The sequence below is a fragment of the Peromyscus californicus genome, unplaced genomic scaffold, assembly GCF_007827085.1.
Source record: "Peromyscus californicus insignis strain IS unplaced genomic scaffold, ASM782708v3 Scaffold_9__1_contigs__length_137607984, whole genome shotgun sequence".
In the NCBI taxonomy this organism is placed as follows: Eukaryota; Metazoa; Chordata; class Mammalia; order Rodentia; family Cricetidae; genus Peromyscus; species Peromyscus californicus.
This window is the reverse complement of record NW_026294617.1, coordinates 15,911,116-15,929,342: the sequence shown is the minus strand read 5'-3', so window position 1 is coordinate 15,929,342 and position 18,227 is coordinate 15,911,116. Positions and strand designations below refer to the sequence as shown.

Here is an 18,227-nt window from a genome sequence, read left to right as displayed (position 1 = left end):
TTGTGGTCACCTCACTAAGAGTGACAAGTGCTCCTGAGGGGGCTGGAGGACTTGGTGCTGCATCATGAGATAGGCTGCCTGACTTTAGTAAAGCCTTCAGAAAACCACACTCCGTGTAACTGATGTATTGCTCCAAAGAGGTGTTTTCATTGATCAAGCAATAACCCCATTTTAGAGTAATAGATTAGAGAGAAGACAGGAATATATTAATAGAAGACATAAAGATGGAGTCTTTTAAAGATGGATCAGTGGGAGTAAAGAAGAGTAACATTTTAATTCTTATGAGGACGCTATAAAAACACCAGGATTCTGTTGAAATATTAGCTTTTATCCTGCTTTTCTCTGGTTCCTTTCCTCTCATATTTTTCTTTTCTTTTTCTTCAGGAGCATGGCCTGTTCTTATTGATGACTTTGTGGAATTTGCACGCCCTCAAATTGCTGGGACAAAAAGTACAACAGTGTAGCACTAAAGGAACCTCCTAGAATGTACATAGTCTGTACAATAAATACAACGGAAAAATGCACAGTCAATTTCTGCTGGCTGGACCGAACTGAAGATCAATCCTCATGGTTCAAACTGAGGGTTGAGACAAACTCTAAGGATACATCTTGGACCATATAGTACTCCATCTTCTACTGGTGGTTTGGGCTTGTCTTCTAGTCTGGGCCACTCTAAACATTTATAATTCCAACATTGTGGATTTCATCTTACCTGTGGACCATCTTAGTTTGTCTTCCCATAAGTCATAGAAGCTCGATGGTGATGATTTGAGGGTTCCATTCCTGCATAAAGCACAATGCTGTCTTCATCAGAAAACAGTTTGGCATAAGAATTAAACATAATAATGAACACCACAAACAATTTATAAAAACTTCTTAAGTATATGCTTTGGGCTAGTTGCAAAGACTCTGCTGGTAGCACTTCAAATGAGAGTGATTTATCTGAGTGTACCGGATCTGGAATGGTGTTTGGTTGAGGGAATGTAATTTTCCTGGTAAACCACATGTACTGTTGATGTGAGTGAAATAGCTGATGAAAGAAATGTCAAAATAACCAACACATGAGAAAATTTAGGATGACTTGGTGACTACCTGAAATATGTCTTGTGTTTCAGACTCTCACAAAGGTTCTCCAACACAGTCTGTGGTTGTCCGCCCGTGTTTAGACACAGTGGTCCTGCGGGGAGCTTTTATTTACAGATGCTGTAACAGGACATAGTGTTAGAGTCCACTCTCAATGCATCACACACCACAGAACTGGATTTCACTATGCTTCTGAAATGCTTCTACGCCTTTTGAATAAGTTAAACTATTTCATTTGTTTTGAATGTTTTGCATTGCTATACAATACAATATTCTAAATTTAGGCATGAGGGTTTAGTTTTTGTTTTTTAAATTTTTGTCATCGCACTATGGAACACAATGCAGTTCACTTAATTTATAAGAAGATAGTAGGATTGACATTTTAGAAGTGGTTGTGATGAGCCATGAAGTTCAATACTTATCATATAGGCACTGCTCTTTCAGGCAATACTCCAGCCTGTACGACTTCTTACTGTGTTGAAATGGCTTTACCGCTAAATCACTGTGGTTGCCAAATCCTTCCTCCAAGAGCAGAGATTTTCAAACAAGCGAGTGCTGGTGCGGAATACCAATGGCTCTGTTCTATAAATTATTTGGACTTTTGACTGTTTTTGTCTCACTTGCATTTGCTATTTCCACATCAAAGCAGAACGCTGTCTTGATTGTATTTTATTTTTTTCATGACAGGACCCATGATTCGCTCTCCTGCTGAAAATGCTTGTTTTTCTGTTAACACACTGACATGTGCAAAGGGGTCTTCATAATTATTTCCAGGAGGATGTTGAAAATGGTGAACTTAGATGTTGGATGACTGGCCTTCGATAGGGACAGAGTTTGCTTCATGTATCCAGGTCCTCTTCAGGGCACAAAGGAATGTACTTTGGGAGAGCAGGGCATTTTATGCGGATATGGAAATGATTAAAACTGCTTTTTAGTCACATGATTTGGAAATTGCATAGAATGCTTACCTTTAGATGTATTATTTTTCCAATCATAACTTTAATTTAGAAAACATTTCAAATACCAAAAGAAAGCTTGGAGTACATTTCTATTCACCTTACAGGAATTGGCTATTAAAAAGAGAAAAGAATTTGCTTTTTTCAGTATTTCTTGATTTTATTTTGTAAATATGAAGAACTTCAATTATGAAAAAAATTAAAGATATACATACATATGAATATCTTTAAAAGTTTTACAGACATATTGTTTATTTCCTACGTGGAATATTTTGAGTTCTGGTATTGTTTTCAGATTGATTGATTCAAGTATGATTAATTTTCAAATGAAAGCCCATTAGCTTCTCTCCCCACCTCATAAATTTTTCTTCATAAAAAATCTTAATGTTCGTTTGTGGCCTAATGCTTTGAGTTTTACAGATTTTATTTTTAAATGCAAGACTTTTCCACTTTGTCATCAGTTTGGTACTAAACATCTACAATTACTGTGTAATTATAAACAAAAATATATAAAGCTTTAATATAATTATGTAGCAAAAAAAGTTAAGGTTGTTCACCATGATGGCATCTTAGAATTAAACAAAACTATTACTAGGGCTCAGAAAAGAAGACTGATTGAATGTGTTTGTTCTGAGGACAAATGTCTGATTATAGGGAATGTTTTGTACTGAAATGCTTACACTGTTGGGGGAGAGGCATCAGTGAGTCTGGAGAGAAACGACACACACACCCAGCCAGCCTAACTGCTTCAGTTCACAGGTTTTGGTCTTTGTTTGAGTCAGGTCTCCATGCTGAATCTTTTTTTTTTTTTTTTTCCCCAGACAGAACCATAGGGAGAGTTTACTTTTTGCCAAATGTCAGAACAGGTACACATTTCTAAATGTAATGCTTTTTAAATAGTAAAATGTGTAAAATGAGAAGTACCCACATATAAAAATACTTGAGATGAAGGTTATCTTCAGTGACTATCATCTGCATATCTCTGTAAGCTCAAGTGTGTCTTTTACAACCCCTGTCATATCACCAACAGAGGCAATAAAAGCTTCAGTGAAATTGCCGTGACTAAATCTTTTCACATATTATTTCAGTGTTTTAGTTTTTTCACAAAACTAAAATATACTTGAGGACTTCCAGGAAGAGTAATTATTCATGGAAGAGCATTGAAATGGCACGTTCGGGGGGAAGAGAAGACAGTGTTTACTATCAATGTTTACAACTGTACTCGGCTGCTTATTTATGAACTGTGCTAGTTGTATACTGTGGCATTGTGAGTGTGCATCCTTCATCATACACTTCAAAAGTTTTAGTGAGTGAAAGTAAATTCACTCAATGAAAACATCGGAAACCTTTCATGTAATATCTCTCCTGAACAATTCTTAAACAAGGTATACTATTTTTTTTCTCAAAGATCTACGTGAAGAGTTACTTATTTTTTTCTTTGATCATGAGAAGTTTTGAGTCATTTTTGCTCACCCTGCTTAGGTGTTTAGGTATGTTGCTGTTAGGATGATTGGTTGGAAGCCTGTAATTTTGACATACAAATAGGAGCAAGTTGACCTGGTAGAACAATTTTGGAATTAAGAAAGGAAAATGGTGTTGGGAAAATTTATAATTGTTTACAAAGTATGCCTTTGTAAAACTGATTCAACATTTAGTAGAGAATTTATGTGGCTCTGAATGTTCAATTGTGTATTTATTAGGAAATATTTACCTGACACCTCCAGATTTTTTGTTGTTGTTGTTGTTACCTTAAACTTTAATAATATGGTTTATATTGAATGCTGAGATGTTTTGATAAGAGTTTATCAAATTTGATAATGTAATGATAAATGTTTTTAAATGTGAACTATTTATCATATATCTTAATAACTGAATTGTGGTTTTTATATAACAGATGATGAACAGGGTCCAATTATGGCTCACCATTGAATTGATTATAAACTTGAGTGTATTTCTCAACCCTTTCATTGCTTCTATTTTTATAATCATGGCAGTAATTTTTATTTCTTAGGAATTTAGTGAAGTTAATTTCTGGTTTCCATTTGTTCCATTTGGCTAACTGAATTCATGTTATTTGTACCACACTCTGGAGGCAGGTACAGACAAGCTCAGAACTGTCACAGATGGTTTTCTCAGAGCACTCTTGGCATAGTTTCTACATTACCTGTTTGGAAAGTACCATTTCCTGCAGATCAGCTCTTTGACAACTTTGCCCTGGGCTCAGTATTGGTGTTAATGCAGTTTTTTACTTCTCTTTGGTTGACTTTTTCACTTTTAATTATATGCCTCTGTTGGGGGAATGTACACATGGGTGCAGGTACAGGTTGAGGCTGAAAGAAGGCATAGAATCCTCAGGAGCTGGAGTTACAGGCAGTGGGGAGCCACCTAATGTGGCTGTTGAGATCTGACAGGACCAACAAGCAGACTTTAATCTCTCCAGCCCCAGGTTAGTTAAAAAAAAAAAAATCTCATAAGTCAATTATGGTGAAAAGAAGACAGCTTTTATAGCTGCCTAAAAAGTAATGGTTTTATGTAGGATGATTGAAAGAGAATTACTTTGTAGTTATTCACTTTTGCTTTTGTTGTTACTGTTTTGAGATGGAGTCTCATGTATTCCAGGCTGTTCTCAAAATCACTGTGTAGCCAAGGATATCCTTGAACTTCTGATCATCCAGCCCCCATCTTTTGAGTGCTGGGATTACAGGTGTGTACTACCACACCTGGTTTATTTGGGGCTGGGGATCAAAGCCTGCATTGTGTGTGTTAGGCAAGTCCTGTACCAACTACTCAGCTATATCCCCTACTCTTATACTGAGACTAAAAATATGTTTAAGTGTATACAAAGTTTCTCTTCATTCACAAGCAACTTGTATCAGTAACTGTTTGATTTTTTTTTGCAGTGATGCTGTTCCAAGATCATCAAGTAGTTCATACTTCTTTGTCTGCTATAATGTAAAGCATTTGAGCCATCAGATACAGATGTCCCTACTGCAGAGCTTTGCGTTTGCGCTTCATCTTCTGTGGATGGGTTGTTCTGTTGTGGTTGTTGTTGTTTGCTTGTTTTGGTAGTGTGGGTTTTGTTTTGAGACGGGATTTTCCTGTGTAGACCAGCCTGGCCGTGAACTCAGAATGATCCACCTGCCTCAGCCTCCTGACTGCTGGGATTAAAGGAGTGTTCCACCACATCCTACTGCTTTTCTCTTTTATAAGTGTTTTGTATGAGATTTGTTAGGATTAGATTTTTTAAACTTTGTTTTGGTTTTGTGTTTTTGGAAATGGATCACTGCTATAGCCCAGTGTTGCCTCAAATGTTTAATTCTGTCTCTCAACTTCCCAAATGTTGGGATTAAAGGCAGGTGGTACCATGTCCAGTTTGGGCTGTTTTTCTTCCCCCCTTTTATTTTACATGTGTGGGTGATTTGCCGTTATGTATGTCTGTGCATCCTGTGCAAGGAGGCCTGAAGAGGGCGTTAAATCCCATGAGATTGCAGTCAGATGTTTGTGAACCACCATGTAGCTTCTGAGAATGGAACTCATCCTAGGGAGGAACAGCCAATGCTCTTAACTGCCCAGACATCCCTCCAGTTCCTTTGGTTGTTTTTTAATATTTGTGTCTTAAAATGTTTTGGTTTTGCTCTTGAAGTGGTCTCACATAGCCAGACTGGCCTTAAACTCACTGTGTAACTGAGGATGATCTTGAACTCCTGACCCTCCTCTTCTACCTCCTGAATGCTGGGATCACAGGCATGAACCCCTATGTCTGGTATGCAGTGCTGGAGAGGGAACCCAGGGCCTCCTGAGCTGCACACCTGCCACTAAGATATGTTAGCAGTTGACTGAGAGGGTAAAGTAGCGTTACCTCTTTGACACAGCTGCCAGCCAAGGGAAAGACATGGAGACTAAGAGGAAAGCTGGCCCTTCCTGGAAGAAAGAATCCAGCAAATTCAAGGAAACAGAAGAGTTTTGAACCCAAATAGTGAAAACTAAGTTTAATTTGAAGCAAGTGTTTGAAGCATACAAGGAACAGCTTAATTAGCAGATATGGAAGAAGAGAAAGAACAGCCGTTTTACATCTATAAAGTGTGTATTTAAAGGCATCTTCAATGCAAATATTAAAATTTTATTTTGGGTTACTAAGAAAATTTTGTCTAATGAAAAAATTGGGTGATATCAAGCAAGAAATTTTCCAAAAGAAAATAGCAATAGTGACGGGGTAAGTTTAGAGTGAAACAGTTGTATAAAACGGCCAAAATGCTGTGCTGCCGTGAACAGTGGAGGACGTTTCTATAGGCTGCGTGGTGTACTCGGCAGACAGTCACCATCACTGTGAACAGGATGTAGAGACAGGATCCTTTGCAGGCAACACACTTTCAAGCAAATGTGGACTGTCCTCCCGTCATTAGCGTTCTTATTGAGTCTCTGGACTGCCAGCCAGAGCTTTAGCAGTCTTCCTTGGTGTTTGTTTTCATAGCTCTTCATAGGCTCACAGGAAGCCGAGGGTACAGTTCATTGGTGCCAACACCAGAAATGGCTCCATTAAAGGATTATCCGTGTGCTGTAAAACTCAGTCGTTAGCAGGACACAGTTCAGTGGCTCAGCAGATTCGAGCATTGTATCATCACAATCAAGTTTTAGAACATTGTCACCTGACTGGAAATGTCCCCTGAGCCGCTCCTGTCCCTTCCTAGGCAACCCGGCTGATCTGCTGTCTGAATACATTTTCCCTTTTAGGGTGAGTCATGCAGTTCCTAGACTTTTGCATCACCTTGTGGTGTGCTGTTTCTGTACCTTGTATGTGGTTAGCTCCTCAGACTGCTGCATGCTTCCACTGTGGAGTGAACCAGATCCCATCTCTGTACTCATTTGTGGTAGACATTTAAAGTGTCTTACTTTTTAAAAAAGTGATGATGCTATGGATGTTCCTCTATTTGTCTTTGTGTGGATCCATTTTAATTTCTCTCACATATTTAGCATTGGAATTGTGGCTGTACCATTTAGAAATGTTCTACACCACACAAGTATTGCTGTTTCTCCACATCCTTGTCGGTCCTTCATACACATGCCCATACTGGGGGATATATTTTTCAAATTAGCATTCTTATCTACAAGATATACAATCTGGGTGACTTTCAGAAGGTCTGAGAAATTGCTGTAGAATTGGTAAAAAGAAGTGAAATTAGGCTACACTCCTCCACGAAGCCAGTGTTTTCTGAAGCAAGTGCAAGTGAGTGTTTGAGAGATGAGTTTGAGGGTTGGTGCTGGTGGCTGATGCTCTGGCTGACAAAGTGTAAGTGATGTTAGACAATCACTGGTGAGGGTCATTAAAATGACACGAAGTACCTGCAGTTATCACTTCATTAAGTTTTCAGATCTTTTACTTTTGAGGTATCTTTGAGATTTTAGTTAAATTCTTAAAGATTTAGTTACCGTTCTGTTTCAGCTGCCTGTGCAGCTGTATAAGGTTGCTTCAGCCTACAGTGGTCCCTGGTCACAGGTTAAAGGGCACTGGGATGAAGCTTAGCTTGCAGACAGTCCCTGGCTAGCATGTGAGGCCGGCCCTGAGTTCAGTCCACTACTACAAATGAATAAATAAAACATGACAACCTGCTTGTGCTTTTCTATGCAGTTGTGTCTTTTAAATTTTTAATGAAAAATTTCAAAAGAAAAATAGTGTAATGAGTCCATTTCAACTTGTTTGGTTCATGGAAATCTTAACATATGCATGCTACCTGTGTTTGGAACCTTGATTCATTTTGAAGCAATTCCTAGAAAGCAAATTATTTAGCTAGGAATTATTTCAGTCTAAGGATTTTTAAACATCACCATCTTTTATTTTTCCATTTAATTACCAGTAGTTTCTTAGTGTTAGTAACTAGGATGTAAGCTGCACTCCCTTACACAACATTTCAGGTCAGTATTTAGATAGGATCCATACATTACATATGTCTTTGCAAGTCTCTTCGCCTATACCTTACAGAGTTATTTGAGAAAGCTACCATGGCTTTAATTTTTTTGTGCAATTTCAAATTTATGGTGAAGTTTTGATGTAATTAGTAAAAATATGTATCTGAATTATGTATCTGAACTTGAACATACTTTGAAAATTAATGGAATTTTGACATAAGCTAGTGTAATAGGTCAGCAGACTTTGAACATACAATGTAATAGATCCAGAGAATATAATAGACTCTTAGATCTTTAAAAAATGTATTATTATTGTATGTGTGCACGATGTATATATGTGTGTGTGTGCATGCCGTGGCATATACTTGGAGGTTAGAGGACAACTTTAATTTTCTCCTTTCACGTTTATGTGGGTCCCAGAGATTGAACTCAGGTTATCAGGCTTCCTCAGCAAGTGTCTTTACTCACTGAGCCCTCTCACTGGCCTAGGGACTCTTAGATCTTAATAACCCAGTTTCTAAATAAATGAAGTAGACATTTCTCTAACGTTTCTTAGTCTCTAAGTGGCCCAATTAGCATAAGGAAAGACCTTCAACACCACTAATAGGATAATGTAAATAAGCCTGAGAGAACCGACTTCCTTAACCTCCTTAGCTGCACTGCTCTAATCAGAGCGGGACAGGAGCTGAGTTTGTAGCTCAGTGACAGTACTTGCTTCATGCATGTGACACTCTGTGTTTGATTCTGCACCAAAAAGGGGGGAGGAGGAGGAGGAGGAGGAGGAGGAGGAGGAGGAGGAAGGACCATTGTTGCTGAGGCTATGGAGAAGTGAACTGTTGTACATTGTGGGAAGGATTGTAAACTCTTGCACTGGCTTTAGGAAAATGATGAGCCTTTCCCCAATACTTTAAACACGGAGTTAGCATGGGATCTAAGAATTCTAGGTATACTCAAGAGAATGGAAAACACCTGTTTCTTTAAAAACATACAAAAATATTAATAGCATAGTAGCTAAAAATGGAGAAGCAATGCAAGTACCAACTGGCTGGCTGATATGTACCTACACAGTTCAATGGTATTTGTCAGCAAAAAGGAATGAAATATATAAAACGCTAATAAAAAATTTCAAAGTGTTATTTATAAAACATCCTTAGCCATCAGAGAGATGCAAAATAAAACTAGTTTGAGATTTTCATTCCAGTTCAAACATCTGTCATAAAGAAACTGCAACAAATGTTGGTGAGGTTGTGGGGAAATAACCCTATTCACTAGTGGTGGGAATGTAAACTAGTGCAGCCATTATGGGAATCTGTACAGAGGGTTCTTTAAGAAGTAAAAATAGAACTACCATGTGAGCTGTGTATACACCCTGGACATATACACAAAGGACTCTATGCCCTACCACAGAAATCACCACAGTGTCTATTCTGCTCTATTTACAAGAACAAGGAAATAGAATCAGCCTAGACACACTGGACACAGCCACAGATAAATGAATAGTGAAAATATGGTAAATATGCACAATTGAATTTTATTCAGGTGTAAATAAAAGGAATTTGTAGGGAAAAGGATGGATCTAGAAAATATTGTAATCCAGGCTCAGGAACTGTTCTCATATGCAGGCCTTAGCTATTGATTTTCATACACATGTATATATGTGAGTGTGAGTATAGCTACTAGCTCTAAAACTGGAAAGAGGACCATGAGAGGGAGAAAGGGGAAGTAACAGACCATGTGATGTAAAATAGAAAGGGAGCTACAGAGGGTGGTAGGAAGGAGGATGCTGTAATTACACATACTCGTTTGTGTGCTAATTAATGAAATAAGATGCTACAACATGAACGATCTTGAAAACATGGTAGATGAGAAGAACTAGTCTTAACAGTATGATTACATATGTAAGAAATGTCTAGAGTGGACAACGCCATGGCAAAGAGTCTGACTGGAGTGCATGGTGGGGAGCGAGGGACGTCTGCTAATGGACGCAGGCTTTTTTGCAGGATGATGAGGATATTCTGAAATTAGATAATTGTATACACTGAATCTTATGCCTTAGAATGGCATTTAAATTGTTTATCATTAGCTTTCTTCTGACAATATGCAGGATTGGTGCACAGGGGCCCTCAATTTCCCCCTCCAGAATGTTCCCTTTAAAAAAGACCCGTGCCTTTGTAATCTTTGATGAAAGCAACTTGGTAAAGACCTGCCGCGGGAACCAGCTGATAAAGCTCCAGTTGAATGCTGAACTTGTGCTGTTCTTGGGTTTCTGAAAGAGGCTGGCCTGGGACAGGCTCCGCCTTGCTGCCCTCAGTGGAGCAGTGAGGCTGCAGATGAGAGCTGTTGTCCAGATGTTGAGCTGCATTCGGTTTGGGGATCTCCTGGCTGTATCACCATTGAGCAGCAGGAGAGAAGTGTTCATTCCTGTGTCCTACTATTACCTGGGATGAGTGACAAACTGTATTGATACCCTCCAGGGTTTCCAAAAGAAGCCGGGAAGTCTACATTAAGAGAAGTCTTTGAATTTCTCTGAACCTTCCTCCTTTATCCTTAACTTTTCATTGCATTGTGATGTATAACATGGGAGGGTAGATTCTGCATGCTTCCTGAGCACAGCATAGTAAATTTGAGTGAGTCCCTTTTTCTCAGAGTATAGGTGTCTGCTTTAGGCAATCCAGTCTGGCTGACTCCATGCCAGCAAACACCTGTACTGGAAAGCTGAGTATCTTGTAGGAGTCAAGTATTCCTTGAGCTCTAACTGCGGAATGACAGAATTCCAACAAACTAGTTACATAGTCGAATAGGTTTTTGTCTGAAATTTGTGAATGGGTACATCTCATGTAATAAGGAGCAGCATTGGGCCTGACAGAACAGCTGGTTTTTGTAAGGAGATGAGCAAGGAAGGAAGCGTAGCAGGAGCAGGCAGCTCAGTAGTGAGTTATTTCCGCTCAGAGACTTACTTGAAGGCAGGCTGAAGCCGGTCAGTCTGTCTGTCCTGATGACTCGGAAACTTACAGGAACAGTGCAGTTTGGGTTTGCTTTGTGGGTTGGTCTGTGGAGTCTGAGTGCAGATGTTCAGAGCAAGAACTTCAAGTGCCTTATGTTCTACAGGAAAACTGTTTTACAGTCACATCACAAGATTTTGTATCCCTACAGAGGAATGAGGGAGTCAGTGTAAAGTCAGTACTAAGGTTGGTTTATATGCTTCACCAGATCCATTCAGAAAGCCTGTTTTCCTTGCACACACAGACACCACCAATTTCTCAGTCTCTGATGACTTCTGGAGCCTTCTTCTCACTTCAGTTTCTCCATTGTCACGGCACATTTAAGAATCGTTTAGTTCTGAAAGAGATCTCCATTTTGGTGACCATTTTTATAAAATAACAATCCATCCAAAACTGGGTCCTTTCGAGACTATTTCTGCCACTGAAACTGGCTGGCTCTGCATTTCACCCAGACAGATCTCCACAACTGCATCCTTCCTTGTGACTTCTAAAGGACACAGCATGTCACAGGGCTGTGTAGACAACTTCAAACTTTTTTGAGAAGGCTCTTGCTTTGTAGACCAAGCTGACAGTGAATTTTCCATCTTTTTGCTTTGTTTCTTATTATTAAGTTATAAGACTTTTAAAATAGGTTCTGGATGAAGTCCTTTATTCCAGATATATTTTGTTCATAATTTTGCATCTGCTGTCTTGTGTGTGTGTGTGTGTGTGTGTGTGTGTGTGTGTGTGTGTGTGTGTGTGTTGGAATGTCTACATTTTCTTAATCTCTCCCCAATACTCCTTCATTCCTTCCCTCCCTTTCTGTTCCCCTCCTCTTCCCTCTCTTTCCCTGACCAAAAACTGATATAGTTCAATTGATAAGTTTTGCGATGTATCTTAAGAAATTTTGGCCTAACTGAAGGTCACTAGGACTCCCTCCTACTTTTCTATGTATTTTGTAGTTTAGACCATTTGAGTTTTATGGTTCAATTGAAATTTGAATGTGGTGCAAGAGTCTAGATTCCCGTTCCAGTTGGTCAGGCTCCCCTGCCCAATCTGATTATATTGAAACCTCTGTCGATGGACCAGTAGCCCACTGTGTGGGGTTTATTTCCCAACTCTGTTATATTTATGATTTTGTCAAGTTAAATAAGAACAGAAGTGGGGAATGGAGAGATGGCTCAGTGGTTAAGAGCACTGGCTGCTCTTCCAGAGGACCTGGGTTCAATGCCCGGCACCTATATGGCAGCTCACAACTGTCTCTAACTCCAAGATTGACACCCTCACACAAACATACATGCAGGCAAAATACCAATGCACATAAAATAAAAATAAATAAGTCATAAAATAAGCACATCAGTGTTTTCATACACTTTTTACTACAACTGGAGTGCAGCAGGATGCCTCGAACCCAGTGGGGCAAGGGCAGTTGCACAGCACCGTCTCTTACAAGGACTGATCTGATGGCATATCAGTAATACTATTCTGAAGCCTTGCTGTAAACGTAGACATTAATATGAAAGACAATTGTCATTTTAGGAATAAGGAAAATTTTATCTCAGAAGCATAACATAGATTGCTTGCTTAGATATTTAAATTTCCCTAGCAGCAGATTTTATGACTTATCAGTATTTCACTATTTTAAAAATTATTTTTGATATCATTATGAATTTGTTTTAATTTCATGTATGGTATTTTGTGACGAGTATGTAAAAATAAAACAGATTTTGTCCATTTATCTTGAATCCTGTGATGTTGCTAAATACCTTTATAACTTCTAATCTTTAATAAATACTTTACAATATACTACATATATCATTATGCCATTTGTGAATGAGGATCACTTAATTGGTTTTAATTCATATGGATTTATGTTTTATCTTATTTTGCTGTCTAGTATAATGTTGAATGGACATTATTTTTACTATTAAGTATGATAAGTGCTATGTACTCCATTTTTCCTAGTTATTTTTCCTGAATGAGTTTTTAATGTCTAACAGATTATTATTTTGTCTGTTCTTTTTTCATATGAACCACACTGATTAACTGTTTTGGATATTAAAACACTTGCATTTCTGGATCAAACACACTTGGTTATGGTGTGTCTTTTTTATATATTGTATGAGTTTGCAAACATTTCTATTATGATATAATTTAATAAGATTCACTTGCTTAACATGTGAAATTTCAACAGCTTTTCATATTTTCCTGATGCCGCACAGTGATCACCACTGTTAAATCTCTGAACATTTCTACCCGAGATGTTACCTCTTAGCTGTTACTGGGTTGCCTTTCCATCAGTACCTAACAATGACTAATCCATTGTCTCTGCAGATCCATCATTCATGAACATTTCACAGAAATGAAATCATAAATACATGGTCTTTTGTGATTAGTTTATTTTGCTTAGTATAATGATGCCAAGGCTTATTATGTACTATGGCAAATATCAACACTTCATTCCTTTTTATGACTAAATTATATTTCATTATACAGATCTACATTGTTTATATATCTGACAGTTGATCGATAATCTGGGTTTTATTTTTTATATTAGGATGAATAATAGTGTTATCTATATTTATATACAAGTGTTTGTTTAAATGTTTAGAAATATACTTAGAATTCTGTAGTCTAGTAAACCCATGTTCAACTTTTTAAATTTTTAAATTTATTTATTTATATTTCATGTTGCATTGGTGTTTTGCCTGAATGTACATCTGTGTGAGGGTGTCAGATCCCCTACAAGTGGAGTTACAGACAGTTGTGAGCTGCCATGTGAGAGCTGGGGATTGAACCCGGGTCCTTTGGTAGAGCAGCCAGTGCTCTTTTACATGGAGTCAACTCTCCAGCCATTTATACGTTCAACTTATAAATGACAAATTGTTTGTGACACATGATGAAGCAACTAGTTCAAGGGAGCTGCAGAAATGATTGTACAAAGCCTTTCATGTGCAAGAGCCAGCCACAGGCTTGAGATGGCATGCGCTTTGTCCCAGTACTTGCTGGAGCTCTCTTTGAACTTTCTGAAGAATGGCCTAGGATTGGCCTATCAGTTTCAGAGGTCATAGGTTGTGAAGTATCTTGTACAAGCCCATGAAAGTCTTCCCTGAATTGTTTTTCTGTAACAATCCTTCAGGATGTTGATGAATGCCATCTCTATTTCATACTCCCATAATGAGTGAAAAATATGGTAATGAAGCTTTCTGGCCAAGTTTATTGCAGAGGCATGTATATTTATTTTCTTGATTCTGACTATTTCAGTGTTTATAAAATCAGTTTGTGAAATTCTGGGCTCTGGCATCTATTCCTCTTGAGTATTTCATGGCATGTGTTTTAAGAAGGAGACTGAAGGGGAAGTAATCTGTCAATGATGCAGAAATAACAGTCTACACTTGTACTTCTGATGGCGTAACAGAGACCAAGGGACAGTGCTTGCCAAGACCACTGGAGAGCTGATGGATTTTAGTGAGGGAGAAGAAAATGTGGGTTCATAACTGGTGCAGGCACCAGAGGGACAGGCGGCAAAGTGGCAGGCATGGCTCTTCACTGTGTGAACAAAATATGTTGAAAAGGCTGGTCTTTGCTGCTCTAACAGAGATTCACCCATTGGAACTTTGCTTCCTGGTGGACCAATCTGCTGTTCCTCTGACATGGCCACCAGCAGGATTCAAGACAAGATCTCAAAAGACTCAAACAGTTGGCACTACAGCTCTTCCTAGACTGACCCCTATCCTTGAATTGTTACAAGCTTAACTCTCAGAAATTGGAGACACAGAGGTGATGATTTTTAAGCATGAAAAAGGATGCCATTTTTTACTATAGTTCTTTGAGATTCTGGAGAGAATCTGATGGGTGATATGGAAAGCGCAGTAGACAGTGATACTTACGTTTTCAAAGGCATGTTTTATACCTGGTGGAGGGTAACAGAAACAAAATTAGCCAAACAGATCACATCATATGGAAATATATGTCCTGGACTTCAACAATATACTATTAAGAATGTTTGAAGCTATTCCATGGGCATTGACAGAGAATTTTTGAGTTAAGAACAGTGAAATAATGTCTAAACTTTGTGCACCAAGAAGACAGAAAGTACTGGATTAGCTATTGAGGACAAAGTTCTTGCAGTAAAAGACACACTGGAAACTGGTGCTATAGATCTTCACCTAGGAAAATACAGGGTTACCAGACTGGCCACTATTACTGCAGTCACTGTACTGATGAGTCAGACCATCATGCAAAACGAGCCAGAGGGCCCAAGCCTCCATGTAGGAATTAAGACAGGAATGATGGCCAAAAAGACTTGAAAGGTTTTTTGCCATCAACAGAGGTTGTGTTTGTAGGATAGCAATTGCCTATGCTCTTGTTCTCCTTAAACTCTGTTTTCTGTCTTGATTTTCTGTGGAATGATAAACACACTGCTTGAAACAACAACAAAACCTTTGTCCTCATGTAGAAGGTTCCCTCTTCTACCCTCCCCTAGGCCTGGTCAACACTAATTTTTCTTTTTATAAGAAGTTACTACTTTAGATAGAAACATGAAATCATGAATGCATTTGTCCTTGTGTGATTGGCTTATTTCACATCATGATGATCACAAGACTCCTTCATGTAGAAGCATGTGTCAGGATTTATTTCCTATTCAAGACTGAATAATGTTCCACAGTATGTATATACACATACTACATTTTGTTTATTTGTGCATCTGTAGATGAAAGATGATTATCAACTCTTGACCTGTTTGAACAGTGCTTCTATGAACCTAGGTGTGCATATACCTCTTTGAGACCCCACTTTGAGATATACCCAGAAGTGAGATTGCAGATGATGTGGTAGTTCTGTTTTTAAAGTTTTTGAGGAATTGATACGGTTTTTTATAGTGGCTTTACTACTTTACAGTCTTACCAACAGTACACAAGGGGATCCATTTTTCCAGTCTCTCAAACACTTGTGGAAACTTTTTTTTCTTTCTCTTTTTTCAAAGTAGATATCCAAAGAGTGTGGGATAATAACTTAAAATTTTATTTTTAATTTTGTGTATGTGTGTGTACCTGTGTAGTGGGTTATGTACACATTGTGGGTATCTATCAAGGCCACAAGAGGGAGTTGGTTTCCCTGGAACTGTATTTACACATAGTTCTGAGCCATGTGGCACGGGTATTGAGAACCAAACTTGGGTCCTATAGAGAGCAGCAAGTGCTGTTAACCACTGAGCTATTTCTCCAGTCCCACATTGCGGTTTTGATTTATGTTTCTTAGAAATGTTGAACATGTTTTCATATCTGCTAGCTATTTGCACATCATCTTTGACAATGTCCAAGTCCTTGGCCCTTTTTAAATTAGGTTGATTTTGTTCTTATAAAGTTGTAGTTCTTTATATATTCTGGATATTAACCCCTTAACAGATGCATGATTTGCAGGTATTCTTTTTTCCATTCTGATGATGATGATGATGATGATGATGATGATGATGATGATGTACATGTATATGAAGGCCAGAGGTCAATGTTGGATGTTCTCTCCAACCACTTTCTCACTTTGTTTTTTGAGACAGGGTCTCTTACTGAACCTGGATGTCAGTAATTGGCTAGGCTGGCTGGTTATCAAGCTCCAAGTATTCCCCCATCTCTGTTTCTCCCATGCTGGGATTATAGGTATGTGTTGTTAGGCTCAAAGGTCATGAATATTTTCATCTTTATTCTGTAATTTTTCAAGTTTAGATTTACGGTTTACATCCTTAGTCAATTTAATTTTTATAGATAATGTAAAGCAGCATATGGTGGGAAACTTTATTGTTTTGCATATGAGTCTCAATTCTCCCAACATCACTGGTTAAGTAAGCTACCATTTCCCTTTGAATGTATGTGGATCCTATTAGAGGCCCTGACCATACACAGGAGGGTTTATTATGGGCTTCCTGATGCCCTGTGCTGTGATTGTCTTCATGCTAGGGTCATTTCCATTGCTTTCACTCTGTAATATGCTTTGAAATCAGAAATGCTTAGTCCTTCGAGTTATTTTTCCTTCTAAAAAGTGTTTTGGCATCTTTTTTAGAAAGTCCATTTTCTAAATCCTTTCTCCACTGTGGTTGTAGCTTCTGACTTTGTCCAGTGTCTAATGCTGATCCTGTGCTGTGTCTAGAAGATTTGATGAGGTCCCACCAGGACCAATGGGCTTGCTAGAGCAAACTCCCACCAGCAGGTCCAGAAGCTGGTTGGAGATAGTTGATCATTCACAAGCCTATGGCTATTTCCTGGTTTGCCCAGACAGAAGCACAGCACTTGGGCATTAGTAAGCACAAGGGAAGGATTAATGTGCAACGTCTGGGAAGGGAACCTGTGTAAGGAGTGGATTCTGTGCAGACAGTGGAGAACGTATCACAAATCCAAGATGTCTCTGTGCATCACAGCCTACATTCTAGAAGTGTGCTGTGTTTAAATGCTGCAGGGATCTCATGGAACACATCTTCCAGTTGAAAGCAGGCTATGCCAGGAAGAATCATCCAGCTTACTGAAACCTGAAGGCCTAAGATCAAGGAAGTATGCACATACTCCACACAAGCAGTGCTCATCAAGACTGTCCAAGAAAGAAAAGACCAAAACCAATGCTCTCTTTTCCTTTTCACATATAGTAGTCTTGGTGATTACATATATTAATTACTGAAACAACGAACTTTTGTCATCAAAAGTAGAATTTTATTTGATTGTGTGGAATGCCTAAGTCCCATCAATTTTTGGATTGGTTTTTCTGTTCCTGTAATGATTACCACTGGGATTTTCATAGTCATTGCACCACTTCTGTGGATTGCTCCAGCAGTCGTAGTATCCTCACATTAAGTCGACTCATACACACAGGATATGTGACATTCACCTAGTCTTTAAAGCCTTTAGGGAAAAAAAATTCTTGCTCAGGCTCATTCCAAGGTACTTTATTCTTGTGTTGGTTTTGTAAACACAAATTTATTTGTTTTCATGGGTCTTCTTGAGGGAGGGGTGGGCTTTGGCTGTATAACTCATGCTGGCTTGTAACTCAAGATCCTCCTGTCCCAATCAAGCAGTGCTCTGTCAGAGTTTAACAGGTGTGTCCTACCATGCTCAGCCTTTCCTTTCTGATTATTCGTTGTTAATGTATAGAAATAGGACTAACTTTTAATGTTTGTATCTTGTATCTTTTCAAAATATTTATTTATAGTGCATGCATGTGGATGCATGTGTGCTATATGGCGCATTTGTAGAGGCCAGAGAACAACTTCAGTTCTCTTCCACTGTGTCAGTCCTGGGATTAAACCTAGTTTGCCAGG

At 38.6% G+C, this 18,227-nt stretch overlaps 1 protein-coding gene and 1 pseudogene across 2 annotated transcripts in view; both read left to right on the top strand.

The window, feature by feature from the left end:
- Positions 1-3,998, top strand: part of Dcun1d1 (defective in cullin neddylation 1 domain containing 1) — a 34,174-nt gene extending 30,176 nt beyond the window's left edge. For both annotated transcript variants that reach the window (XM_052731834.1, XM_052731835.1), the window contains exon 7: positions 385-3,998. In XM_052731834.1, coding sequence (XP_052587794.1) covers positions 385-464 — 80 coding nt within the window. In that variant the 3' untranslated portion in view covers positions 465-3,998. The remainder of the gene's footprint in view (positions 1-384) is intronic.
- A 125-nt stretch (positions 3,999-4,123) lies between these two features.
- On the top strand, positions 4,124-18,227 carry LOC128106364 (T-complex protein 1 subunit theta-like; annotated as a pseudogene).